Source organism: Haliotis rufescens, unplaced genomic scaffold (genome assembly GCF_023055435.1).
Source record: "Haliotis rufescens isolate VD_foot unplaced genomic scaffold, xgHalRufe1.0.p SCAF_5, whole genome shotgun sequence".
Taxonomy (NCBI): domain Eukaryota; kingdom Metazoa; phylum Mollusca; class Gastropoda; order Lepetellida; family Haliotidae; genus Haliotis; species Haliotis rufescens.
This window is the reverse complement of record NW_025964223.1, coordinates 48,299,040-48,322,876: the sequence shown is the minus strand read 5'-3', so window position 1 is coordinate 48,322,876 and position 23,837 is coordinate 48,299,040. Positions and strand designations below refer to the sequence as shown.

At 39.5% G+C, this 23,837-nt stretch overlaps 1 protein-coding gene across 1 annotated transcript in view; it reads left to right on the top strand.

Moving 5' to 3' along the window:
• LOC124137117 (E3 ubiquitin-protein ligase rnf213-alpha-like) overlaps window positions 1-23,837 on the top strand; it is a 389,816-nt gene that overhangs the window by 74,247 nt on the left and 291,732 nt on the right. Inside the window, exons 8-10 of the mRNA XM_048383821.1 lie at window positions 931-1,169; window positions 19,590-19,823; window positions 20,706-20,892. Of these exons, the coding sequence (XP_048239778.1) occupies window positions 931-1,169; window positions 19,590-19,823; window positions 20,706-20,892 (660 nt within the window). The remainder of the gene's footprint in view (window positions 1-930; window positions 1,170-19,589; window positions 19,824-20,705; window positions 20,893-23,837) is intronic.

Sequence of the window (23,837 nt, the reverse complement as noted above, 5' to 3'; positions counted from 1 at the left end):
GCACCCAGAGTCTATAGATCGCGCTTCACGTGCAGTCATGTTAGTTTTAAATAAAGATTCTGTTCTCCAAAACGCACCCGATGCATAACAATCGCATCGCCTGAACACACCAACGTATGGCTGTGCCTGCACGTGAAATGTGAGGGTTGTGAACAAATATAAGGAGGTAGCGTGGATCAATTAGTTAGTTGGTGAGAGTTCGTTAGAATGTTCGTTAGAGAGCTGGTTGGTTAGATGGTTAGAGAGATGGTGTTAGACAGTGTTAAGACTCCCTTAGGAGTAACCAACACATTAGCATACAGTAACTGTTAGAATTAGCATTAGTTTCTTTCATTTGAGGTTTATTCATCTTTCCTTCACATAATAACAGGTAATCACAGGTTCTTTACCTCGTGCAACCCTCGTGCAGCATATACAGCATCTATAGTATTGGTTATTTACCGACTAATTGATGAGATTCTGGATATTTGTTCCATTCATACATACATTCACACATCACTCTCATTCCTTCCTGATTGAAACATTATTTATAATTATGGTGTATATAAATGTAGAATATATGAACCAAAAATATAATATGACATGTACAATCAAGATATTCAAGGAACATAACTATTTTCTTCAAACTGTATATGAATTGTGTAAAATTAGTTTGCTTCACTTTTAAATTTTTTTTTGCTTTAGGTCTTGCTGAAATGTTTTTAAGTTAGGATTTATGAAATATAATTTACACTGGAAACAATTGAAACTAACAAAATGAGAGCAAATATATGACCAGTAGTAGTAGTTTCATTCTTAACTTCTCATCCAGATACATCTGAAATAACTGATATTCATTCATGTTAAAACCAGATTTGCTTACTCACGACAATTTTCCAAATATTCCTAAAGCATTTAGGTGAGCTACAGAGCCTTATTGTTTTATTTTAGATTCTTATGGACTATGTTACTCCTCTACTGAATCAACTGCATGTCAACAGTGGGATGGAAAGTCACAACAAACAGGGACTTCTGCTTGGACTATTTGTTGTCGCAATTTTCAGGAAGAACAAACTTAAATTATATCTCCAAAAAGATCATTTCAAAGCCATGCTCGTACAGCCAAACAGAGAGAAACAAGAATGTGTGGAAATGAATCATTTGGAGAAGCATTTTCCAGGAAAGACAGAGTGAGTAGAACCTGTGTGTGTGTGTGTGTGTCTGTCTGTCTGTCTGTCTGTCAAATCCATCATTTCATCAGTCTCATTTGGATAGCATGAAAATTGTATGAATTATTAAGTTTGAGTTAATATAACATCATTTTGTATAGTTGTTCACAAATCCTCTACCTCTATTACATCATTGCCATCAATGCTGTATTTTGGCTGTAGTAAACCTTCCAGATTTTCAACAGACGTCCCCTTCACTGTCAATTATACACAACTAGTTGTTCCAAAATACCATCATAACCAATTAAGCTATGACGTATGCAATGGCAGGAACCTCACTTTTTCCCATGTCTAACCAATGGAGGTAGATGAATTGGGGAGGTGGGTGGGAGTACTTCCGATGCAATAGAGAATTATTAACAATGATAACTATTGTTCGATAATTCTTACGTAACTTCTACCTCTGTTACATCTTTGCCAGAATATACCAGAGGGACCCTGTGGGATCTGCCTGTAGTAACTGTGTAATTGACAGTAATCTCTTCTGGAAACCATTATTTTCTGATTCTTGTCCTAACTCGAGATAATTTCCTGTCTATAAGATAATTTTCTTCACTGTCAAATATTCAACATAAGTTTTCCTGAAAATAATATCAGCAGCTCACAGCTCTTACATGCATAAAGCAGTAATAACCTCACTTTATCCTTTGTGTGCTGGAGTCAACACATCCCTACATGGTCACTTTGTTGATGCATGTCATCGTATCCCAATTGCGTGGATCGATGCTCATGATGTCAATCACTGGATTGAGACTCGGTTATTTACACACCTCCGTTAAACAACAAACAAACACACATAATCATATGCTTTCAGTATTTTGTTGTACTATAATAGTATATTAGTTTGTATTGGTTACTGGGAACGATCCACGTTGTATACCCAAACAACCTTTCATGATGGCTTCCTCTTGATCTCAAACCTGCCACACTGTCACAGGTGTGGCAGGTTCATGGCTCCCATTCTCCAAGCTCATCTATGCGCTCTCCAAAGTGCTCACCACCGATCGCACGGACCACCAGGATTCCCTGTCGAGTATGGAGCTAACCTCTTAAACAGCAGTACCGTCCAGTAAACAAATACTACAAGAATCAATTAGAAATCGAACCGCACGGACACGACACAGATCTACCTTCCTGTTGGGAGCCCAACTATTATGATGAGACACTCCCAGCAGCCTCCCACACTCATTCAGACACCTAATCTGAGCATGACTACCAGCAGAAAGAAACTCAACCTTCAGGGGAATTTAGTTTCAAGAGTCAACTCGGAAAGATAATTGATGAAGGGAGACAGGACACTACGGAACGATTTCAAGCTTCTACTATATCCCTCGCAAACAAAGCTCATGAATCATTGAAGAGACATAGGGCACCTCAAGAGATAACACCTTCTGAGAGCCTTCCTGGAAGAAGTACATCCCTTCTGACAAGGAATTTGACATTCATTAAAACACTTGGACAGTTCACAGCAGCAAACTGACTCCTTACAAGCGTCTGGGAAACAACAGAAAGGGTTCCAGATCAGGCAACCGTGGGAACCGGAAGTGACTGGCCAGCACCCGCTCCAACAGATGCAACCCTATCGACCTGGACATGTCTATGGATTACAATTCATGTCTAGCACTCTTCACCATTAGGAAAAGACATTTTTTCACAATATTTAATTTGAAATTAATACTGCTAACTTGTATTAACATAAAGGACATATTAAATAACACCAAAGACATTTAGTGATTGAACAAATTTAGTGTTAATATGCACTTCTACTATATCCCTTGTAAGAGTTGTAATTACAATGGCACAAGACTTTCTTTTTTACCCTTTACCCCTAAAGTTAGTACTTGCTGACTTACAGTAACACCAAGCACATGTTAAGTAATACCAAAGACATTAAGTGACACCATAGACATTTGTCATGATAGTGGAAATATAAGGACATATACTGTCAATTGTGAAATTAATGTGTCTCCAAAAATGCGACTCAATATGACATAGACACCCCCTCCTCTCAAGCATCAGTGGATTTATATATAAAGAAAATGTCTTCTGTCAGGTTTACAGGAGAATCCTCACCTTAATCCAACCTTACATTAATTCAATCACACACCAAATAGCACCACTTATTAGCGCTGAGTAGAGTACTTCCGCTAAAACAATACATGCACGCTGGCTCGTGTTGGCTTTTGATGCAGTCGTAAAGAACAAAGACACCATGATGCATGGGTGGCGTCTGTCAGGTGTGATCAGTGATGACATAAGTGAGTAGAACTCTTGTCTTGACCCCAGCAGTGACAATTCACAGGATTTAATTAGTGTTTGAATGACATTGTTTGTATACTTGTTACAAGTACTGCTCAATACGGGTCCTTTGACCTGGGCTCAAAACACACAGGATTCGGCATCCATATCAACAAACCCCAAAAAGAAACACAAACCCCTGTTGCAATTTATACTCCAAGCGAGCAACACCTCTCCAAGCCTCCAGAGCCTCCTCAAGCCCACGCACAGCACCGCTGATAGCAAGCCCAGAGAGACTTACTTACTTTGATGATTTGACGTGCGCTTTCCGCCTAATGCATATTTCGCACACGGGCCCGGCCAGGCCATTTAATGTGTTTCCGAAAGGGGCGAAAGTGGTCTGTGCAACCCAAGAGGGGGGTTTTAGGGGTTGCTTATATAGAATTTGGGAATTTTGAGATTTGGAATAGATGCCGATGGGATTGGGGAGGAGAACTGAGGGAGCTGGGTATGGTGGATGTTTGTTTGTTTATGTGATTTTGATTTGGTAGGTTATCGTGTTTTTAGATGCGTTTTATTAGTTCCGTTTTTATTAAGAATATGCCTAAGGCCTTGAAGTTTTCTAGTTTATTTTGTGGGTTTAGTATTGCTTCTAGAGTTAGAGCCTTGTTTAGATTGAGGGTGGTTTGTAATGCGGTTCGATGTGTTAGGTAGTGTGTGCAGTGGATGAGTGCGTGTTCTGGGGTTTCTGGTTGTTTGCAGTGTGGGCAGTTACCTGTAGTGTGTTTTTTAATTTTTTTTAGGTGGTTATTTAGGTTGGTGTGTCCTGTTTGGAGTTTAGTGATTACTCTGTCGATTTTTTTCGATGGATGGAGAATTTTTGGTTTGGTTAGTGGTTTGCTGAGCACTTTTTGATTTGGCTATTTGAGTTTAGATATAGGTTATGCCATTTTTTTGTGATTTTTTGCTTGTTTACACTTTTAATTTCTGATTTTGAGATGGGTAAGTTTAAGCTTATTTCTGGGATTTTGAGGGATAGTTTAGCTGCTTTTTCGGCGTTTTCATTACCGTATATTCTTACGTGGGCGGGTATCCACAAGAAGTTTTTATTTGTTTGCCTGCCTTAGTTAGGTCGTTGGAGCTTTTAAGTATTTGATTTATTAATTTAGGTCGGTTTTGGGTATTTTTGTTTTGGAGGGCTTGTAGTCCACTTAGGGAGTCGGTAAGTATTAGGATTTTTTTGTGTTTTTTGGATTCTTGATTATGGAGGGCTGAGGCCATGCCCATTAGTTCTGCCGTGAATATTGATTGGTTGTTTGGGAGTCGGAAGGATTGTGTGGTTTTAGTTGGTTGTGTGGTATGGACTCCGAAACCTGTGTGTTTGGAGGTCGGATCTGAGGATCCGTCCGTGTAAATGTGACACCAATTTGGCCAATTTTCGTGTATGTATGCTAGTGTGGTAGTTTTAGGTATGTTTGGGTCGGTTTGTTTATTTATTTGGCTAGCTAGTGTTGTGTCTATTTTGGGTATTTTAAGTTTAGGGGTGAAGATATTTGATTGTTTGCAGTTTTGTTTAAGATTTTTAATTTGGTGTTCATTTAGGTAGTTTGTTATTCTTTGGGATATTGGGGTAAGTAAGGGGTGTTTACGAGCTGGAGCTTGGTTTTGGGGGCTGATGTTTTGGTTTATTAAGTTTTGGATGAGAGGGTTTGATTGGGACGCGGCCCAGAAATTTAAGCTTAGCTGTTCCCTGCGTAGACTTAGTGGCATTTCTCCTGTTAAGGCCTGAAGTGAGGTGTAGGAGGTGCCATGTTGGGTGCGTGTAATTAGTTTGAGAGCCTGATATTGTATTGAGTCAAGTTTTTTAGATAGAGAGTTGTTTAGGGTGTTGTATATGGCGCAGCCGTAGTCTAGTTTTGATCTAATTAGTGATATGTAGAGAGAGAGGAGGGTATCTTTGGATGCTCCCCAGTTAGAGCCAGTTAGGCATCTTAGGGTGTTTAGGTCTTTACTGCATTTAGTTGTTAGGTTTTGGATGTGAGCATCCCAGGAGAGATGTTCATCGAAAATAAGTCCTAAGAATTTGGTTTGTTTTTGAAATTTGATTGTTTGATTGTTTGATTGTTTAGCTGGAGGATTGGGGAGGCGGGTTTCATGTTTTTATGTTTGAATACTATTCCTGTTGTTTTTTCTGAGTTAAGGGAGAAGCCCCATTTGTCAGCCCATAGTTGTATTTTATTAAGAGATTTTTGGAGTAAATTTTGGACCATGTTCATGCTTTTAGTGCGGATCCAGATGGCTCCATCATCCGCAAATTTTGATGTGTTTACTTTAGGGGATAGGCCCTCTGAATAGATCGTTTATCATTATATTGAAGAGGGTGGGGCTGAGGATACTGCCCTGTGGAGTACCGTTTTCTAGGGGACATTGGTCCGATAGCGTTTGGTCTATACCCACGGTTATTTTACGATTGTTTAGGAAGTCCTGGATGTAGTTTATTATCTGACCTTTGAGTCCTATTTTTTTAAGTTTTTGTATTAGCCCATCGTGCCATACCATGTCGAAAGCTTTAGAGAAGTCCAAGAAGATGCCTGTGGTATATTGTTTATTTAGTTGTCCTGTCTTTATATCTTGTTCTAGCCCAGGGAGAACTTCAAAGGTAATTATATAACCACTCACCTATCCATTCACAACCTACACCTCCTAAACAATGCTCACACCCAAGCCCAAACCTAAAACTACACTTACTAAGCCCACCTAAACAAAGACAAACACTTCAAATTAAAACACAAGCCCTCTAATTAATCTCTTAAAGCTTAAAACAACTCACAAACCCTAAACAACCAAAAACACTGCAAACACTACTCACCCCTTCCAAAACACTCCATCCACAACCCCTCACCTCAAATACCACAACTCACACACACATCCTATACACCCAATCCCAGCATGGCAGACCAAAGACAAATCGAGATAAGCGAAATCTCTGGCATTACATCCCCTACACCTGCGGAGGCGCACAACACCTCCGACAGGGCAACACCCTCACTCATCCCCACAGACTACGGAGATCAAGACCCTCAAGCCTCCTACATGGAAACTGAACCCAGCACCCCACCTCCCCAAGCATGCAACTCAAAAAAACGCAAACTAGACGCATCGGCATCACCTACCTCACACACCCTCTCACCCACAGCCCTCATCACCACGTGGACCCTCTACTTTTTTTCGGCCACCCCCTCAGTACAACTAGCTCCAACACTAACCATAAATAAAATAGGCATGTGGCTAAGGCAAAAAAAAATCAACTACTTAAACATCAAACGTAGCTTCAAAGGATATCAGATAATCTTCCCAAATCAGGAATCCTACATAGCAGCAACTAAAATTAAACAAATATTCCAATTCACCGTAAATAGCTCTAAACCTAACTGGCAAATATACACTAGGGGAGTTATTCGAGTGCACCCAAGGGAAACCGACGAGGACCTCGATATATACGCCCAAGAAGCTAACACTATCCAAACCCAACCACAAATAACTAGCCTCCGCAGGATTAAATCAAACAGAAACGGGAAAACCACCCCCACACCTATTGTAATAATAAACTTAAAAAACCCAACTAAACACCCTGAAGCCCCAAAACATATCACTTTCGGCGCTAACCATAACTTAGAGGTCAAACCATACATCAAGCAACTAAAGCAATGTTCTAATTGCCTACAATATAATCACACTGCTAATCAATGCACTTTCAAAAAAACTAAATGCAAAAACTGTGCCCAAAAGGACTGCCCAGGCATATGCACACCCTGGTGCATCCATTGCAAATCCATAAAACACTCATCACTCTCCAACCAATGCCCCCACAGACTATCACTCACCCAACAGGCCAACAAAACCCACACTGCAAGCATACAAACCACTACTACCAACACCCCCCCCCAAACAACAACACTCACGCACGCAAAACAGTATACCCAGGCTCCGGCTGGGACCAAAATCAGCAAGACGCATACATCGCAAATGAAACAAACACCCCACACATCCCTCAAACCCACACTCCCACCCTCCCCACCTCTCTCCCCACAATTACCACATCTACACCCGCAAGCAAAACCCAACGCACAACGACCACCACACAACCAGCACCAACACAAGCCATCACAGCCACAAGGGCAACAACACCCCAAAACCTACAGGCACCCCCCCGAACATCGAGTCAACAGGGAAACTACAGAAACCACTCAGACTCTCACACCCAAACCCAGCATGCAACCCACCACCGAAGAGAGTGACCAAACTAAAGATAATTTAACAGAAGAGGACGAGTACACATCCTCAGAGGAAATATACGATCTAACCTTGTCAGCCCCCAAAACCAAAAGCCATAGAAAAAAACTCAACCAAAACGAAGCAAGCAAAAAACTAAACAACTTAGTCCTCCTACTAGCTTACATGTTAAAGCAGTGTAACCCAGAAGCCAGCTCCAAAGCCTTCTTTGGTGTAGCACATAAACTAAAACTCGTCACCACCCCTTTCGACCGTTTCAGCAGCAACCTTAATGACCTACTAAAGTAAATACCTAAACCAAGCCTAAACCAAACATAAATCAACCCTGTTTCCCAATGGAAGACCTAAACATTTTTTAATGGAATGCCAATGGCCTCGCCGGCCATGGTTCTGAACTTAAAGCTAAATTCAAAATAGATAAAGGTCCCCATGTAGCATGTATTCAAGAAACCAAATTCTCACATAAAACTAAATTCAACCTACCAAATTATAACGCAGTAAGAACCGACAGGTCAAAAAGCATCCCAGGCAGAACAGGAGGAGGTCTAATCATCTACGTTAGAGAGGATATTAACTACGAGGAAGTTAAAGTAAACACTCCTAATCTAGAAGCTAATGGAATCCAATTCACCATCAATAACCAAAAAATAAAAATCATTAACATCTATCACTCAACACTAAAACCAATTAAAGATACAGACCTAGACATCCTTTACCAATTAGGAAATAAATCAACCATCTTCCTAGGAGACTTCAATGCCCATCATCCTACCTGGGGCATTGCAGATAAACTAGACAACCATGGACAACTAATATCAGAGTGGATCGAAAAAAATGACCTAATACTATTAAACAATAACCAACCAACTAGATACAACAAAATCCACCACACCATGTCGGCTATCGACTTAACAATATGTACGCCAGACTTAGCACAAAGTCTGATGTGGGACGTCCACCCAGTACCTCTAGGCAGCGACCACTTTCCCATAAATATAACCCTAGGAAATCTAAAAATACGAAATCAAACCCCTAAACAGGAACCTAAATTTCAGTACAAAAATGCCAACTGGGACAAATTCCAAGAATTATGCAACCAAGCTAATCTAAACGATTTAGAAACAAAAGACCCCGAAACATTCTGTCAAAACCTAACTAACTTCATAATAAATGCAGCCAAATCCGCAATCCCCTTCAAATCATCCAACCCAGGAAAACCCACCGTCCCTTGGTGGAATGAGGAAATAGAGCTAACTAGACTAAAACGCAAATCGGCTTTCAACAGAGCTAAACGAGACCCCTCTCATCTCAAAACAGCCCATGAACTTAACCACCAAGTCCAAAACCTAGTTAAAACTGCTAAAACCAAAAACTGGAAAAAATTCTGTGAGAAGCTAAATCACCACACCGACGCTAGGAAGGTGTGGCGCAAAATTCAATCCATCAGAGGCATCAAACGGCACAAAAAAAGCCCCAATATAAACAGCTCAACTAACCCCACCCAAAAGGCCAACAACCTAACCAAACACTTCTCTAAAGTTAGTAGCAACAGTAACTTCAGTAAAAAATTCCAAGATAAACTAAAAAAAGAAACCAAATTCTCCAAAGAAAACAGACAAGACAACCTGGAAATAAACCAGCCTTAAACCATAGAAGAACTAAATCACGTACTAAACAATAGAAAAAAAGGAACAGCCCCTGGCCTAGACCTCACCTCTTACCAAATAATTAAACACTTACCTACCAAACTACTCCAAACTTTACTTAAACTATACAACCTAGTCTACCTAAACGGACAGGTCCCATCCTCATGGAAGGAAGCTCTAGTAATCCCAATACCTAAACCAAATAAACCAGCAGACCAGGCTAACTCCTATAGGCCCATCTCCCTTACCTCAAATCTCTGCAAAATAATGGAACTTATGACTAAAAATAGGCTACAGCACTACCTAGACCAAAACAACATCATAAACCCCGACCAAAGCGGCTTCACTCCTGGCCGATCAACTCTCGATAACCTCGCCCGACTAGAACAGGATATAAAAACAGGACAGCTAAACAAGCAATACACCATAGGCATATTCCTCGACTTCTCTAAAGCTTTCAATATGGTATGGCACCACGGGCTAATACAAAAACTTAAAAAAATAGGACTAAAAGGCCAAATAATAAACTTCATCCAAGATTTCCTAAACAATCGCAAAATAACCGTGGGTATAGACCATACGCTATCGGACCAGTGTCCCCTAGAAAATGGCACTCCCCAGGGCAGCATCCTCAGCCCAACCCTCTTCAATATAATGATAAACGATCTATTCGAGGGCTTATCCCCTAAACTAAACACTTCAAAATTCGCAGATGACGGAGCCCTATGGATCCGCACTAAAAGCATTAAAATGGCAGAAAACTTAATCCAAAAATCTCTAAATAAAATACAACAATGGGCAGACAAATGGGGCTTCTCCCTTAACTCAGATAAAACAATAGAAGTAGTATTCAAACATAAAAACATGAAACCTGCCTTCCCAATCCTCCAGCTAAACAACCAAACAATCAAATTCCAAAAACAAACCAAATTCTTAGGACTCATTTTCGATCAACACCTCACCTTGGAGGCTCACATCCAAAACCTAAAAAACAACTCTCTATCTAAAAAACTTGACACAATTCAATACCAAGCCCTTAAACTAATTACACACACCCAACATGGCACCTCCTACACCTCACTTCAGGCACTTACAGGTGAAATGCCACTAAATCTACACAGGGAACATCTGAGCCTTAATTTCTGGGCCGCGTCCCAAACAAACCCTTTCATCCAAAACTTAATTATCCAAAACATTAGCCCAAGAAACCAAGCCCTAGCTCGCAAACACCCCTTTCTCACCCCAATATCCCAAAGAATAACTAACTACCTCAATGAACACCAAACTCAAAATCTTAAACAAAACTGCAAAAAATCAAATATCTTCACCCCTAAACTCAAAATACCCAAAATAGACACAACGCTAGCAAACCAAATAAATAAACAAACCGACCCAAACATAGCTAAAACCACCACACTCGCATACATACACGAAAATTGGCCAAATTGGTGTCACATATACACGGACGGATCTTCAGACCCGATCTCCAACCACACAGGCTTCGGAGTCCATACCACACAACCAGTTATATCCACACAATCTTACCGACTCCCTAACAACCCATCTATATTCACGGCCGAAATTATGGGCATGGCCTCAGCCCTGCATAACCAACAATCTAAAAACAACAATAAAATCCTAATTCTCACCGACTCCCTTAGTGGACTACAAGCCCTCCAAAACAAAAATACCCAAAAACGACCTAAATTAATAAACCAAATACTTAAAAGCTCCAACGACCTAACAAAAGCAGGCAAACAAATAACCTTCTTGTGGATCCCTGCCCACGTAGGAATTTACGGCAACGAAAGCGCCGATAAAGCAGCTAAATTATCTCTGAAAAATACCAGAATTAAGCCTAAACCTACCCATCTCAAAATCAGAAATTAAAAGTGTAAACAAACAAAAAATAACCAAAAAATGGCGTAATCAATATCAAAACTCAAATAGCCAAATCAAAAAAGTGCTCAGAAAACCACTAGCCAAACCTAAAATCCTACACCCCTCAAAAAAAATTGACAGATTAATTACAAAACTCCAAACAGGACACACTAACCTAAATAACCACCTAAAAAAATCTTTAAAGGCACACCACAGGCAACTGCCCCCACTGCAAACAACCCGAAACCACAGAACACGCACTCATCCACTGCACCCACTACCAAACACACAGAACCACACTACAAACCACCCTCAATCTAAATAAGGTTCCTACTCTAGATGAAATACTAAACCCTCAAAATAAACTAGAAAACTTCAAGGCCCTAGGCGTATTCCAAATCAAAACAGACCTAATTAAGCGCATCTAAAACCTAATTAATCTACCAATCCAAAATCCAATAAACATACAAACACCCACCTCACCCGGCTCCCTTAGTTCCCTCCTCCACCCACCTCGGCATTTATTCCAAATTTAAAAATTCCAAAATTTCAGTATAATTAAGCAACCCCTAAAAGCCCCCTCTTGGGTTGCACACACCACTTTCACCCTTTTCGGAATACACTAAATGGTCTGGCCAGGCCCTTGTGCGAAATACGCTACCGTCGGAAAGCGCACGTTAAATCTTCTATATCAGTCAGTCAGTCAGAAACACAATCATATTGGATCCTTGCCCACATTGGAGTGTTTGGCAACGAACACTCAGACAAAGCAGCCAAATCAGCACCAAAATTAGAAGTAAGCATCAACCCACCAATGTCAAAAAATGAAATTAAAAGTTTCACAAAGGAGAAAATCTTCCCAAAGTCGCAAAATAACTATCAGAAATCTGATTGCAAACTAAAACACCTGCTATAAAAGCCACTAAAAAAACAGAAATCCATCATAAAACCAAAAAAAATGACAGAGTAATAACTAAACTATAAACAGGCCACACTAAGTTAAACTCCCACCTACACCAAATTAAAAAACACCAAACCGGTAAATGCCCCCACTGCAACTTAAAAGAAATGCCTGAACACGTAATATTATATTGCGCACATTACCAGCAACACAGAACAACACTCCAATCCACACTAAATTGCAGCAATCAAATGACACTAGCAACAGTACTTAACCACCTAAATGATTTACAAACATTTAAAGCACTAGGCATATATCTAATCAAAACAGGCCTACTTGGCCGCATTTAAAAATAAAAGTATAACAAACAAGCTGCCAATAAACCCTAAAATTCAAAACCTATAAAAACACACAAACTCCCTTTAGTCCAGCTCATAAATGTTATATATGATCTAAAAATATGTTAAATCTTAGAAGCATTCAGTCTATAGTGACAGTGATATTTCAACAATTTCGGACTTATGTACCACTTCTCAAAAGCAATTTATGTACATAACTCGATCAAACCACAGTTACTTTCCTTGAACTATTCATGTTTTCTACCTATCAGTTTACGCAGGTCTCCATCATGTGTATATATATTTCATTACCATGCTCTCTGATGCTACCTCACCCAAGTCCACAGTTATGGCTTAACTACCTTGGGTCCAGCACTGCATTTTAGATATGGTCTATTCGCATACATTATTCCTTTTCAGGCATGACATTTGGTTAAAAATAATTACGGTCATTCATGATGGAATAAGGCAGCCTTGCACTCGCCAGAGAAGTATCCAGTCCTTGATCCACCACTGCAGCGGGCAATGACAGATTGGTCAGAGATTGACCCAAGAACTGGCCTTCCCAAGTCTTGAAAGGGAGTTAACAAACATGGGTGTACTTGTACTGTACAATCTACTGAGGAAACTTTTTAGTTCAGATGTATCTGTTGAATGCAAAAGACGGAACAGTGACTCGATCAGAGCATGAGAGACAACGAGAAATAGAAGAAGTCATGCTGCCACCTCTCCAACATCCATGGACAGAAGCCACATTGATGGAATTGACCCTCGGCAACATTCTGGCGGAATACCAAGAATTACAGAGGAAGGTGGACCAGATCAAGTACAACAAGCACAGTGATACAACAGTAATTCTGCTGATTTTAATGAGCCTAATAAATTTTTTGTCGCAGTGCACACGATATGACATTGCATGCAGGTCATACCTGTACCTTCAGATTCCCTTCCCCACATAGACCTGGTGAAGAGCGAAGATTGACAGGAAATAATTGAGGGCAGAAAATATTTCAATTTGGCGAAACTGATAACAGCAAATACTGAATCTGGAGAATACAGAATGGCTTGAGTTTTTAGAGGAAGGTAAACAGATACCGATGAAAGAGGACATCAGACTAAAGCGCCCGCTTACATTAAGGGAATTTATCAAGGCATTCGGAATTCACAAATCGGTGTTCTGAAAGCATATCCACAATGCAGAGACAGAATGGACAGATATGAGCCACTTTTGGTGGATATGGCATCACAGTACGGTGGCTCACTGTTTAATGAATACCACCACATGTTTGCAACCAGGGCTGCATCTTTTGTCTCAAAAGGCATTATCATCGATTGGAGCATCCTTGACACAAGGTTTTACACTACTGTCATGTCAGGAAGACTTACCCGGACGTGTAGTATATGCCACAGTCTCACTCACATGTGAGAGTTGTGCTTTTTGAAAAGCAAGGAGACACCACATTCCATCCCTATACCCATAAACATGACCCCACAATATCATCGAGGGAGACAAAGTTTGTAATAACTTCAACGACAGAGGTTGGAGTAGGGATGCCTGCATCTTCACCCACAAATGTATCAACTACCATCAAGCTAGGCATGGCCAAATGGATTGTCCTAAAACAAATTTCCTGAAATAGCTACTAGGCACTTACAGACAGAATTATATGGACACCCTGATCAATCATTTGTGGACACATTAATTAATGGACTTCAAGAAGGCTTCATCGAGCCAGCCCCACTGTCCAAAATAAAATGTCAAAATAACTTCAATGCCAGGAAACAACTGGACTTGGTTACAGCAGCTGTTCAAAAATAAGTAGACAATCAATTCATATATCTGGTCCTTGATATGTACCCCCATTCAGTGTGTTCAGAGTGAGCACCCTTGGGGTTTGCAGAAATGAAAATACAAGAAGAAGAAAAGACTTATCAGCCCCCCACAACTCCGAAGAGCCTTGTATTAATTAGCTAATAGACAAATTTGTGCTCTCTCACATATAATATTGTGACCATAGATAAGGCTATCGATACTATCACATGGTGTGATCAGGGGGTGTGGTTATGTAAAGTGGACATATCTGAAGCAAATACCCATTCACCCAGACTTTGGGAAATACTTTGGCTTCAAGTGGGAGAATCAGTATTATTTCTACAAATGATTAGCTTTTGGATGCCAGACCAGCCCATGTATATTCAACATGCTTTCTCAGGCACTAGTGTGGGTTGCTGAGAATAAGTATGGCATCAAGAGCATTTTGTGGTTACTGGATGATTTTCTTACCATAGACACTCCAGACTATGATGTGGAAAGGATTATGGCACTTCCATCTCTCATTCTCAATCAATGTTGCGTGCCCCTAGCTCACCATAAAACAGTTGGACCCTTACTCAAACTGGAATACCTTGGTATTATGCTAAACACTGTAAAAATGGATGAATGCCTATCAAAACAAGATAGAACGTATTTGTGAATTTATTCAAGAATTCCTGGGAAAGACTACATGTAAGAAGATAGATTTGTTGTCACTGTTAGAACATCTCAACTTTGCCAGTTAAGTAATGTAATTCTAAAGCCTGTAAAAGGCGCCCAGTGACAGTAGAACTATAAAAAATAGTTGACAAAAGGTCTGATGTTTTACTGCGGTGCTTTGTGTTATGTTCTCGTCTCCCTGGGCAGTATTCTTTTGTCTTTATGTTCTAGGAGACTCCTGACCAGGTTACCAATTCTAATTATAGATAAAGCACAAAGAGCGAAGTTGGATTCAAAGTTTATTTAACAAAAAACCAACAGGGCCAAAATCCTTCTCCACTTAACTTTAACCTACCTAATATTCCCCCTTCCCTACCTACGTAAACCAATTCAACCTCCTTAATTCAACTTGTTCTTCTTTACCACCCCACTATCTTAACTCACGAAAATAAAACATCTGTAAAACAAACCTATTCAATCGCTACTCTATTTTTCCCGGACCCATTTCTCCTAATCTAATATCCCAATGAAAGCCTTATAATAAATAATAAATGGTCCAGATTAAGGACACGGGAGCCGACTATATCTTACCAGATACTGGTGAGCGACGACTGACGATTCCCTACCCAGGGTTGGCTTATAAAGCCAACATGCAGAACATGTGACCAGGAAAAAAGACGCAACCAATGAACACGCTCCTTAATTACATCTCGGCTCTCCCAATCATGTCTTACGCCTAGCCGAGCATGCAAGAATCATGGCATCGTCACGTCTTCCCAGCCACTACGCCCGCGTACAAAGATAGGTACTACGTCAGCCGTTCAACTCCCCCTTAAACTAACCCACCCACTACGTTCTTAAATATATCTATCTACCCACAATTATCCCCAGTCGACCACAGTAATCATTCCAGGTAGATCTTTTGTGTCCTCAGTGATTGATCTTTCAACAAAAGTATCAGAACCTTTTCATTTCATTCACATTAGCAAGGAATGTAAGAAAGACTTAGAAATGTAGAAACAATTCCTTTGTAACTGGAATGGAGTATCGTTCTTCCATGATCGTCACACTTACAGATGTTCACTGACTCATCATCAGTAAGGTTTGGGTGTATCTACGGATCACGATGGTTTGCAGAGGCTTGGCCTGCTGATCTCCCTTTAACACATACAACTGGCCTGTCCATGTCATTCCTTGAATTTTACCCTATAGTGGTAGCAGCCATCTTATGGGGGCATGAATGAAAGTGTAAACGCATTCTAATTCATTGTGACAACCTTTCTACAGTTGACATGATATGAAAAGAATGTTCCAAATGTACTAAGATTATGAAACTCTTGCATAGATGTGCTGCTATGCATAATTTCGTTGCACTTGCCCAACACCTACCTGGAGTGAATAACTGTATTGCAGACTCTCTCACGGTTGCAAGACGACAGATTCAGGAAGCTGTCACCTTATGCAGACAAGGAACAACATCCCTGCCCACCCATCAACCAAGTACTCTGGTACTAACGACTAGTCTAAATATGTTGTGGGAGGCAGCAGTAAGCCAACAGACAAGAGCTACATACACAACAGGATTCAAGGCTTTTATTCAGTTCCTCACCATGTTTCAGTTATACCTGCCAGCTGCAAAGAGACTACCCCAACTAAATGAAGATTTGCTCATGCAATTTGAGGCTTATTGTTTTGATATTCTCCATCTGAAGTACACTACAGTGAAAACCTACATAGCAGATGTCCAAGAGTGTGCATTGTGTGTTCGACCAATCTATCCTCGGTCATACCACTTTACTGAAAAGATACAAGAAGTTGCAATCATCTCCTACGTTAACAAGGCATCATATAACATACAACACTCTCAGGAATATGGTAGTAACATTGAGGAAAGGAGTGTTTGGATCATACAATGACCTGATGATGGTAACCATGTGAACTCGTACCTTTTTTGGATTCATGAGATATAGTGAATCCACTTGTGTAACTAGCTTTAATCCAGCAGTCAACATGCGATTCATGTCTGATATCACACAAGATCATAGTGTTCCTTGTGCAAATGTGATGTTGAAAGTGTCGAAAACTGATCCTTTTGAAAAAGGTGTCATGATCACTCTGTGTAGTACAGGTACACTCACTTGTCCTTATACTGCCTTAAAATATTCGGTACATGATCGACATGGCAGTGCTTTGCCATCACGCCCTCTGTTTGTCAACTTGGATGGGCAACATATCACCCGAACTAAATTTCTAGCCTACCTATGTTGTATTCTCATCAGAATTGGTATCAATGGTGACTTGTACAACACACATAGCTTCCGTCGTGGGGCTCCTTCCTTCTGCAGTGCTGCCCGGATAGAGGGGCACCTCATCCGAACTCTCGGACGATGGAATTCGGAATGTTTTCTCCAGTATATTGATGTATCATACTCCACATTGCAATCAGCTCAATGAGCTATGTGCATTTCAGAACACACTTCGCTATTCCATTTTGGGGGATTTTCATTCAGTATTTACATTCATTCTCTTGGGCCTCAAAACATTCTCCCACAGGAGAAACTGTTTCGGACCCCAAAATTTCCTTAAGTACCCGGTGTTCTAAGGTTGACCCTAGGACACATCCAGCGTGTTACCCACTTAGTCCCAGGGTCATTGGCAATCAGTCCCCCAAATTGCCCAATCCTGGATATACTTCAATAAAAAAAGATTTCCATGTTCTTTGTAATGTCATAGTTATGTCATTATTTGCACAAAAGGGCCAACTAGTACATTGACTCTTCTGAAGCATGCTTTGCAAACAAAACCTGATAACCCCTGAGCTTTCTTTTCTCTGCTTGCCATTTTCCGAGAGAGAAGTTTCTGCTCCAGTGACTATTTCTCTGGTTTGTAGACAAACACACATATTCTGAAAAAAGAACAGACAGGCCTGATGCAAGCCTTTTGGTGCACTTTACATATTAGTATGCATAATCATATAGATATGCTACTTCAACTGCAACAGTGAGGTGTATGACAATATATCTTCACACAAAGTGACCGTATCACAACCTCTCCAAAGGGCTTCAATGACAAAAAAATATGTGAATGGAAATAGTTTGTTATGCTTTCGGATATTTTCGCAATAAGAGTTATGAATTTCCTGACTAATGTTTATCTAAATGTGTTGAAAATCAAACATGAAAAACAAATGCAATATCTTGAACGGACTGTGTAAGATGTGATGATGTGAGAGAGCTACTTGGCTGGCCACAAGGAACTCTGGGTAAGAGATTGATTCGCTTCTTACGACCGAGGCATTTATATTGTAATCTAGGCTTGGATAAACACTGACTTCTAATCCAATCAAGCTGGCAATTTTTATTTTGTAACCTGTCCACAAGAAAAACCACAAGGTTTCTCTTTTATTTGTCTCTAATAAAAACATGACCGTAGCCAGTTATTCTGTGCATGCTTCGGTTGTTGTCTTCGCTGTGCGCAGCTCTATTGTTTTGGTTTCAGAATGAAATCTTCATGAATTAAAGGTGTGACATCACACTCAGAAATAATTTTATGCATGATTTTAAAAGCATTGCCAAAGTAAATGATTGATGAAATGTTTTGATTTGGTTTGCCACTGAAATTTTAGGGATGGAAGTTTAGGATTGGAGAAAACACGCTCACGAGGTTTTGGTAGACAGAGCATGCCCTGGGGAGAGGGAAAAACCAAGGGGGCGAAGCCCCCGCGGTTTTTCCCGACCCCCAGGGCATGCTTTGTCTACCAAAACCGAGGGAAAGTGTTTTTCCATACTTATAAACCGTCTAAATTGATTAAATGTTATAACGAGCATCTATAAATGAGGCGCTTCATTATAGCGCTTCCTTGAAGACCTGAGATCATAACTTGCACGTGAAATTCGCTGACTTGCCAGGCGGTCAAGAGCACTTGGATGTGTCAACAACAAAACACAACTAAAATACTTACTTTTAAATGAAAGTGAAATCTTCGGTCTCTAAATGTTTGTGTTGCAATATTCCACTTCTTTTAAACTTTTCAAAACGAAAATTCACAAATTTAAAAGGTGTCTTTTGCTTTACAAGATTTACGACTTTAAACAATCCAACTGTTACGCAGAGGTAGTTGTGACGTAAAAGCTAGCAGTTACTTCACATGCAAATTGTGCAGCATTGATAAGCACTTGTTTAAAAGCACATGTTTTGAAACCTCGCTGTCCTTTAACCAGAGACTCTGAAGTGGAAAGATGAGCGACGACGACTTTCATTTTGTTACCCAGTCTTCATTCACTGTACACATGACATTCAATTTTAATTGAATTAAAATTTTGAATTGCTACTTGTAGTCATTTTTTCAGTTACTTGGTTAAACCTGGGATTTGAGGTTTTACATTCAAAGTAAAACCTCCAGAACGAAAACAAAACCTCATAATAGGTTTTACTTTGAAACTTGTAAGAATTTAGAAGCCTTGACAGAGATTGGCTGATTATAGAAAGTTCAGGTGAGTTCAGAGTAATCTTAATGGTTTTAATGAGTTTGCTTTTAAATGGACTCATAATGACTTTACACAAGGCATGATCTTTCACATGCCATTATCACTGCATCTTTTTATTATCTAGATTTTTGATTGCGATGATCATGGATCTGATCGATGAACATAGCCAAATATGTACGAGTGGTGTTAAAGCTGATTCTACCTGGCTCTATGCTGTGCCTATTCTTCACTTTTTGAGAAAAGACTCTGTGCCATTTATCAAACCTCTTGAACACAACCATTATAACAAAGAATGGTGGGGACACAGAGAACTGCATGCAAAAGTAGAAAGACTGAAGACCTTTTGCTATTGGAGCAAGTAAGTATATTTTCATTGTTTTTGTACACCTGTCACATTCCAACACGACATGCATGCTTGAAAAATCACTAAAACATATTCTTTTTAAGGGACAGTTTGTCAACCATTTTGAACCATTGTTAGCAAACAATAGCCGATAACCCCTGAGCTAACTCAGCTCTGCTTGCCTTATTCCGCAAGAGAAGTTTCTACTCCAGTAACCACACTGCGGGTATATGCTTACCAGGAGATCAGACGTTTCTCTTGTTTGTGAGCAAACACACTTAATCTGAAATAACAGACAGGCCTAATGCAAGCCTTTCGATGGACATTACATATTGTTTTGCAAAATTACATAGATATACTTCTGCGACAATGAGGTGCATAACAATATAGCATTACAGCTCAAAGTGACTGTATTGCTAGCTCGCCGCAGGACTTCGATAACAGCACATGGAGCCATACAACCAATGAAAACAAAGGATAAATAAGCAAATGGAAATTGTTTTTGACATTTTTTTCTGAATGAAAGTTAAACATTTCATGAGATATGTTTATCTAAATGTATAGAATCTGGAGTGGAAGAGTGTTGAATCTAGGCTTTGATAAACACTGGCTTCTTATCTAATCCAGCTGCCTGCTGACAATTAGTATTTCATAACTTATCCATAAGCAAAAAACAGAAGGTTTCTCTTTTATTTGCTTCCAATGAAAATATGACCTAAGCCAGTTATTCTGCGCATCGCTTGGGTCAGAATAATATCGTGCATGAAGTAGAGTGTGATGTCACACTCCGAAAGTATTTCATGCATGATTCAAAAACATGCACACAGAACCATCAACATACTGGGCCTTTAATTTAACCTTCTGTACTTTTTACACTTGTCACTGTTGTGTTTTCAGTTCTCTAAAAACAGTCTGTACAGATTTGGAACATTTATTTGATGTGGACTTCTTACTGCCAAGGACTATCATGGGTTGTGTGTCTTTTCCCTTGTTGATGACAGCTGTTGAGCTGCAAAAGATTCCAGCTGAAGTTTCTAGTGCAACACTCTGCTTTTACAATTATGAAGTTTACACACATGAACTGGTATGTAAATCTCTATGTAAAAAATGCATCTGAATTAATCCTGTTTTCAGATGACAAGAACAAACCATGTCATCACAGTATGCCATTCGTAACCTGAATTCTTCAATAGTAAAAAGGAAGAATACATGACACTTCTTATGGATAACAATGTCCTTTATTCTTTGTCCTGACATTTCAGAGCTTCTTCTTGCTCCTTCAGGTGATTGCTGAGTAAGTGCATGGAGTAAACATACAAGAATCGTGTAATTCCTATTCTTTGAATGACATTGTTATATACTTGTTACAACTGCTGCTCACTAAAAAAATATGGGTTTTTTTATATTCAAGTTGGTATTTCCGCTGTCCAAAGTGTGCAGTGTGGCCTTTTTATTGTTGATAGTCAATTTGGAGACAAAAATTTGAAGTTTCATCAATTCGAACAAAGACTACTCACATTTTTCGCATTTAATTCATGTTCGCGTTAATTTCAAGATTTACAGTATACATATTTGGGTGCGGATATGCTAATGTATATTTTTCACAAATTGCAAAGAATATTTAAGCCTCATAGTCTCAGAAACCACAAGGCTAAGAGAGTTGATATACTACTATAGCATTTACCTTGGGCTCAGTTTTGGTCATGGCATTTTAGATTTGAAGTCCTTAATTTTCATTAAGTTGATTAAGAAAATACTAGTTATATTGTCTGCAATATTTCCTTTGATTTCGTGTTACAAGCAAACTATTTCAGCTAACATAAAGTTAATATATCGTTCATGAGCCATATGTTGTACAAGTGATGGTTTCTTGTTGCACTATGTCATTTCATTCATACTCACAAATGAAAGTCTTATGGTCAGATATCAAAACAATAATTATCATTGTAAATATTTCTAAGAATACTTCCTCTTTACATCAGTGATCCTGATTTTTGGCTGCAGTCACACAACTAAATCTTCAGATTTTCAACAGAAGTCCTCTTCACTGTCAACTACACACAACTAGTTGTTCCTGCAATAGCACCTGCAGCCTCGCAGCTCTTCTGTGAAAACCACACTTCTTTGCTGAGTGTGCTAGAGACAACACCTATGGTTTAGCTTACTATAGCATTTGGTTATGTAGCCTAGTAGTATAGGTAATGGTGATTCTGGCTCACTTCCTCTGGAGCTGGATTTATATACATATACTGCTACTACAGGTGGCATTTTTTATGCATAAATGACTATGCGATTCAACGATAGTCATGAGATTCAGCTAAATTGACTCTAGCTCATCACTACCTGGAGCCAATCAATGATACCATTAGTACAAAAACAATGATGAGACTAAACTAAATTGTAATGAAAATTTTTCGCTATTATTTTTACTAATACGTATACCATTATTTTTAACGAAGTGATACTCAACATTTTTACTAAGTTCTTCGTTCATTTTACTAGGAGACCAGACTATATACTCTTCTTGGTAATTGGAAAGAAACAATTGATGACCGTATTTGGTTGGTTTGACATCCCAAATATAATATATACCTTGTGGTAATTCTCTCCATTTGATAATTTTGTCCCTGAGCATAAATGTTTCAATAGCTTTTTCGAGTTCTTCCTTTGTTGGTTTGTAATTCTCCATTATTATATACTTACGTAAACATTCGTTTAAATGTGCTCTAATGATAGTAAGCAATCTATTTTTAATCTCCAACCAGTTCTTTGGTTTTGGCACGGAATAATTGACGCGCTTGTTGTCTCCCCTGTTCTATGAACTTTTTTTTCTCGTCTTCGCTAATACCACTGGTCTTACGAGATTTTGATCGAATCTCCTGCTTCATTACGTTGTATTTGTTGAGTTCCGACAGTACTAAACGAAACTCCTCCTCAGATATCTTACAATCAGCCTTTGCTGTTGAAATATGATCCTCAATGCTGTTCAACTTTGCTTCGGCGAGTATCCGAATATTATCGTGTTTTAATGCTTTCTTTTGCAACTTACGAGAAATGAATTTTATCGCTATTCCTGCCAGTCCTGAGACTCCGGCGGCTATTTGCATGCCAAGTACGATAGGCACGGCGATTATAGTTGATAGTAAACCAACACCGGCTACACCGAGTCCCATGCCAGCTGTTACAAGCGCGGTGTCAACTCCGTCCAGAGCATTCACGGCTCTGCGATACTTTTTATACAATCCAAGTCTCAACTCCCTCTCCTTCTCTATTCGATGTTTTATGTCGCCTATTTGATGTGATCGAAATCCATCAACAGTATCCATCTTTTCAAATGCCTCGTCGAGTGCCGGATATAAACTCATAGTGTATATTACGGTCATACAATAGTCTTTAATTGGTCTTGCTTAAATGTTTTGAGAGTATACATCAACCTTATCAAATGAATATTATTCGGCAAGAATATCTTAGTCGTCACTTTTAATAATTTGGACCCCCTCAAGGGTTGCAACGGGTGATGCTCCAATATGAATAATACTGCAACGTCAACGCTCGTGTTTCTTGAGCCATTTAATTGATAGACCTGGTAATATTTCGAAGGCATCTTCCGGTGCATCTCCGAACAAGACTTCAATAATAAGCGTAGAAATATTAGGTATTGCACTCAAGTTAACTTTAATATCATTGAATTCAGTAACCAAATTTAATCTAACATTTTGGACTGCCAGACGACTAAATAACATATGACCTGGGTCTTCTGGCAGGGGAGAGACTAACACACTTCTTAGTTTTGACGGGATATAAGTCGCGAGTACGATGCCACTATTTATTATCTTAGTTAAATTATGTGCCTTACCCATCATCACATACGGTGGGGTAATGACGATATTCAGTAGCCACTCGATGTTTGCTTCGACCATAGTCCATTTATTATCGTCGTTGAGAATAATATTGTATGCAGTGTTTTTAAGGAGTCTACTAACGTCGACATCGCTTAAATCTCGTAGATTACCTGTGAATGTAACTTCT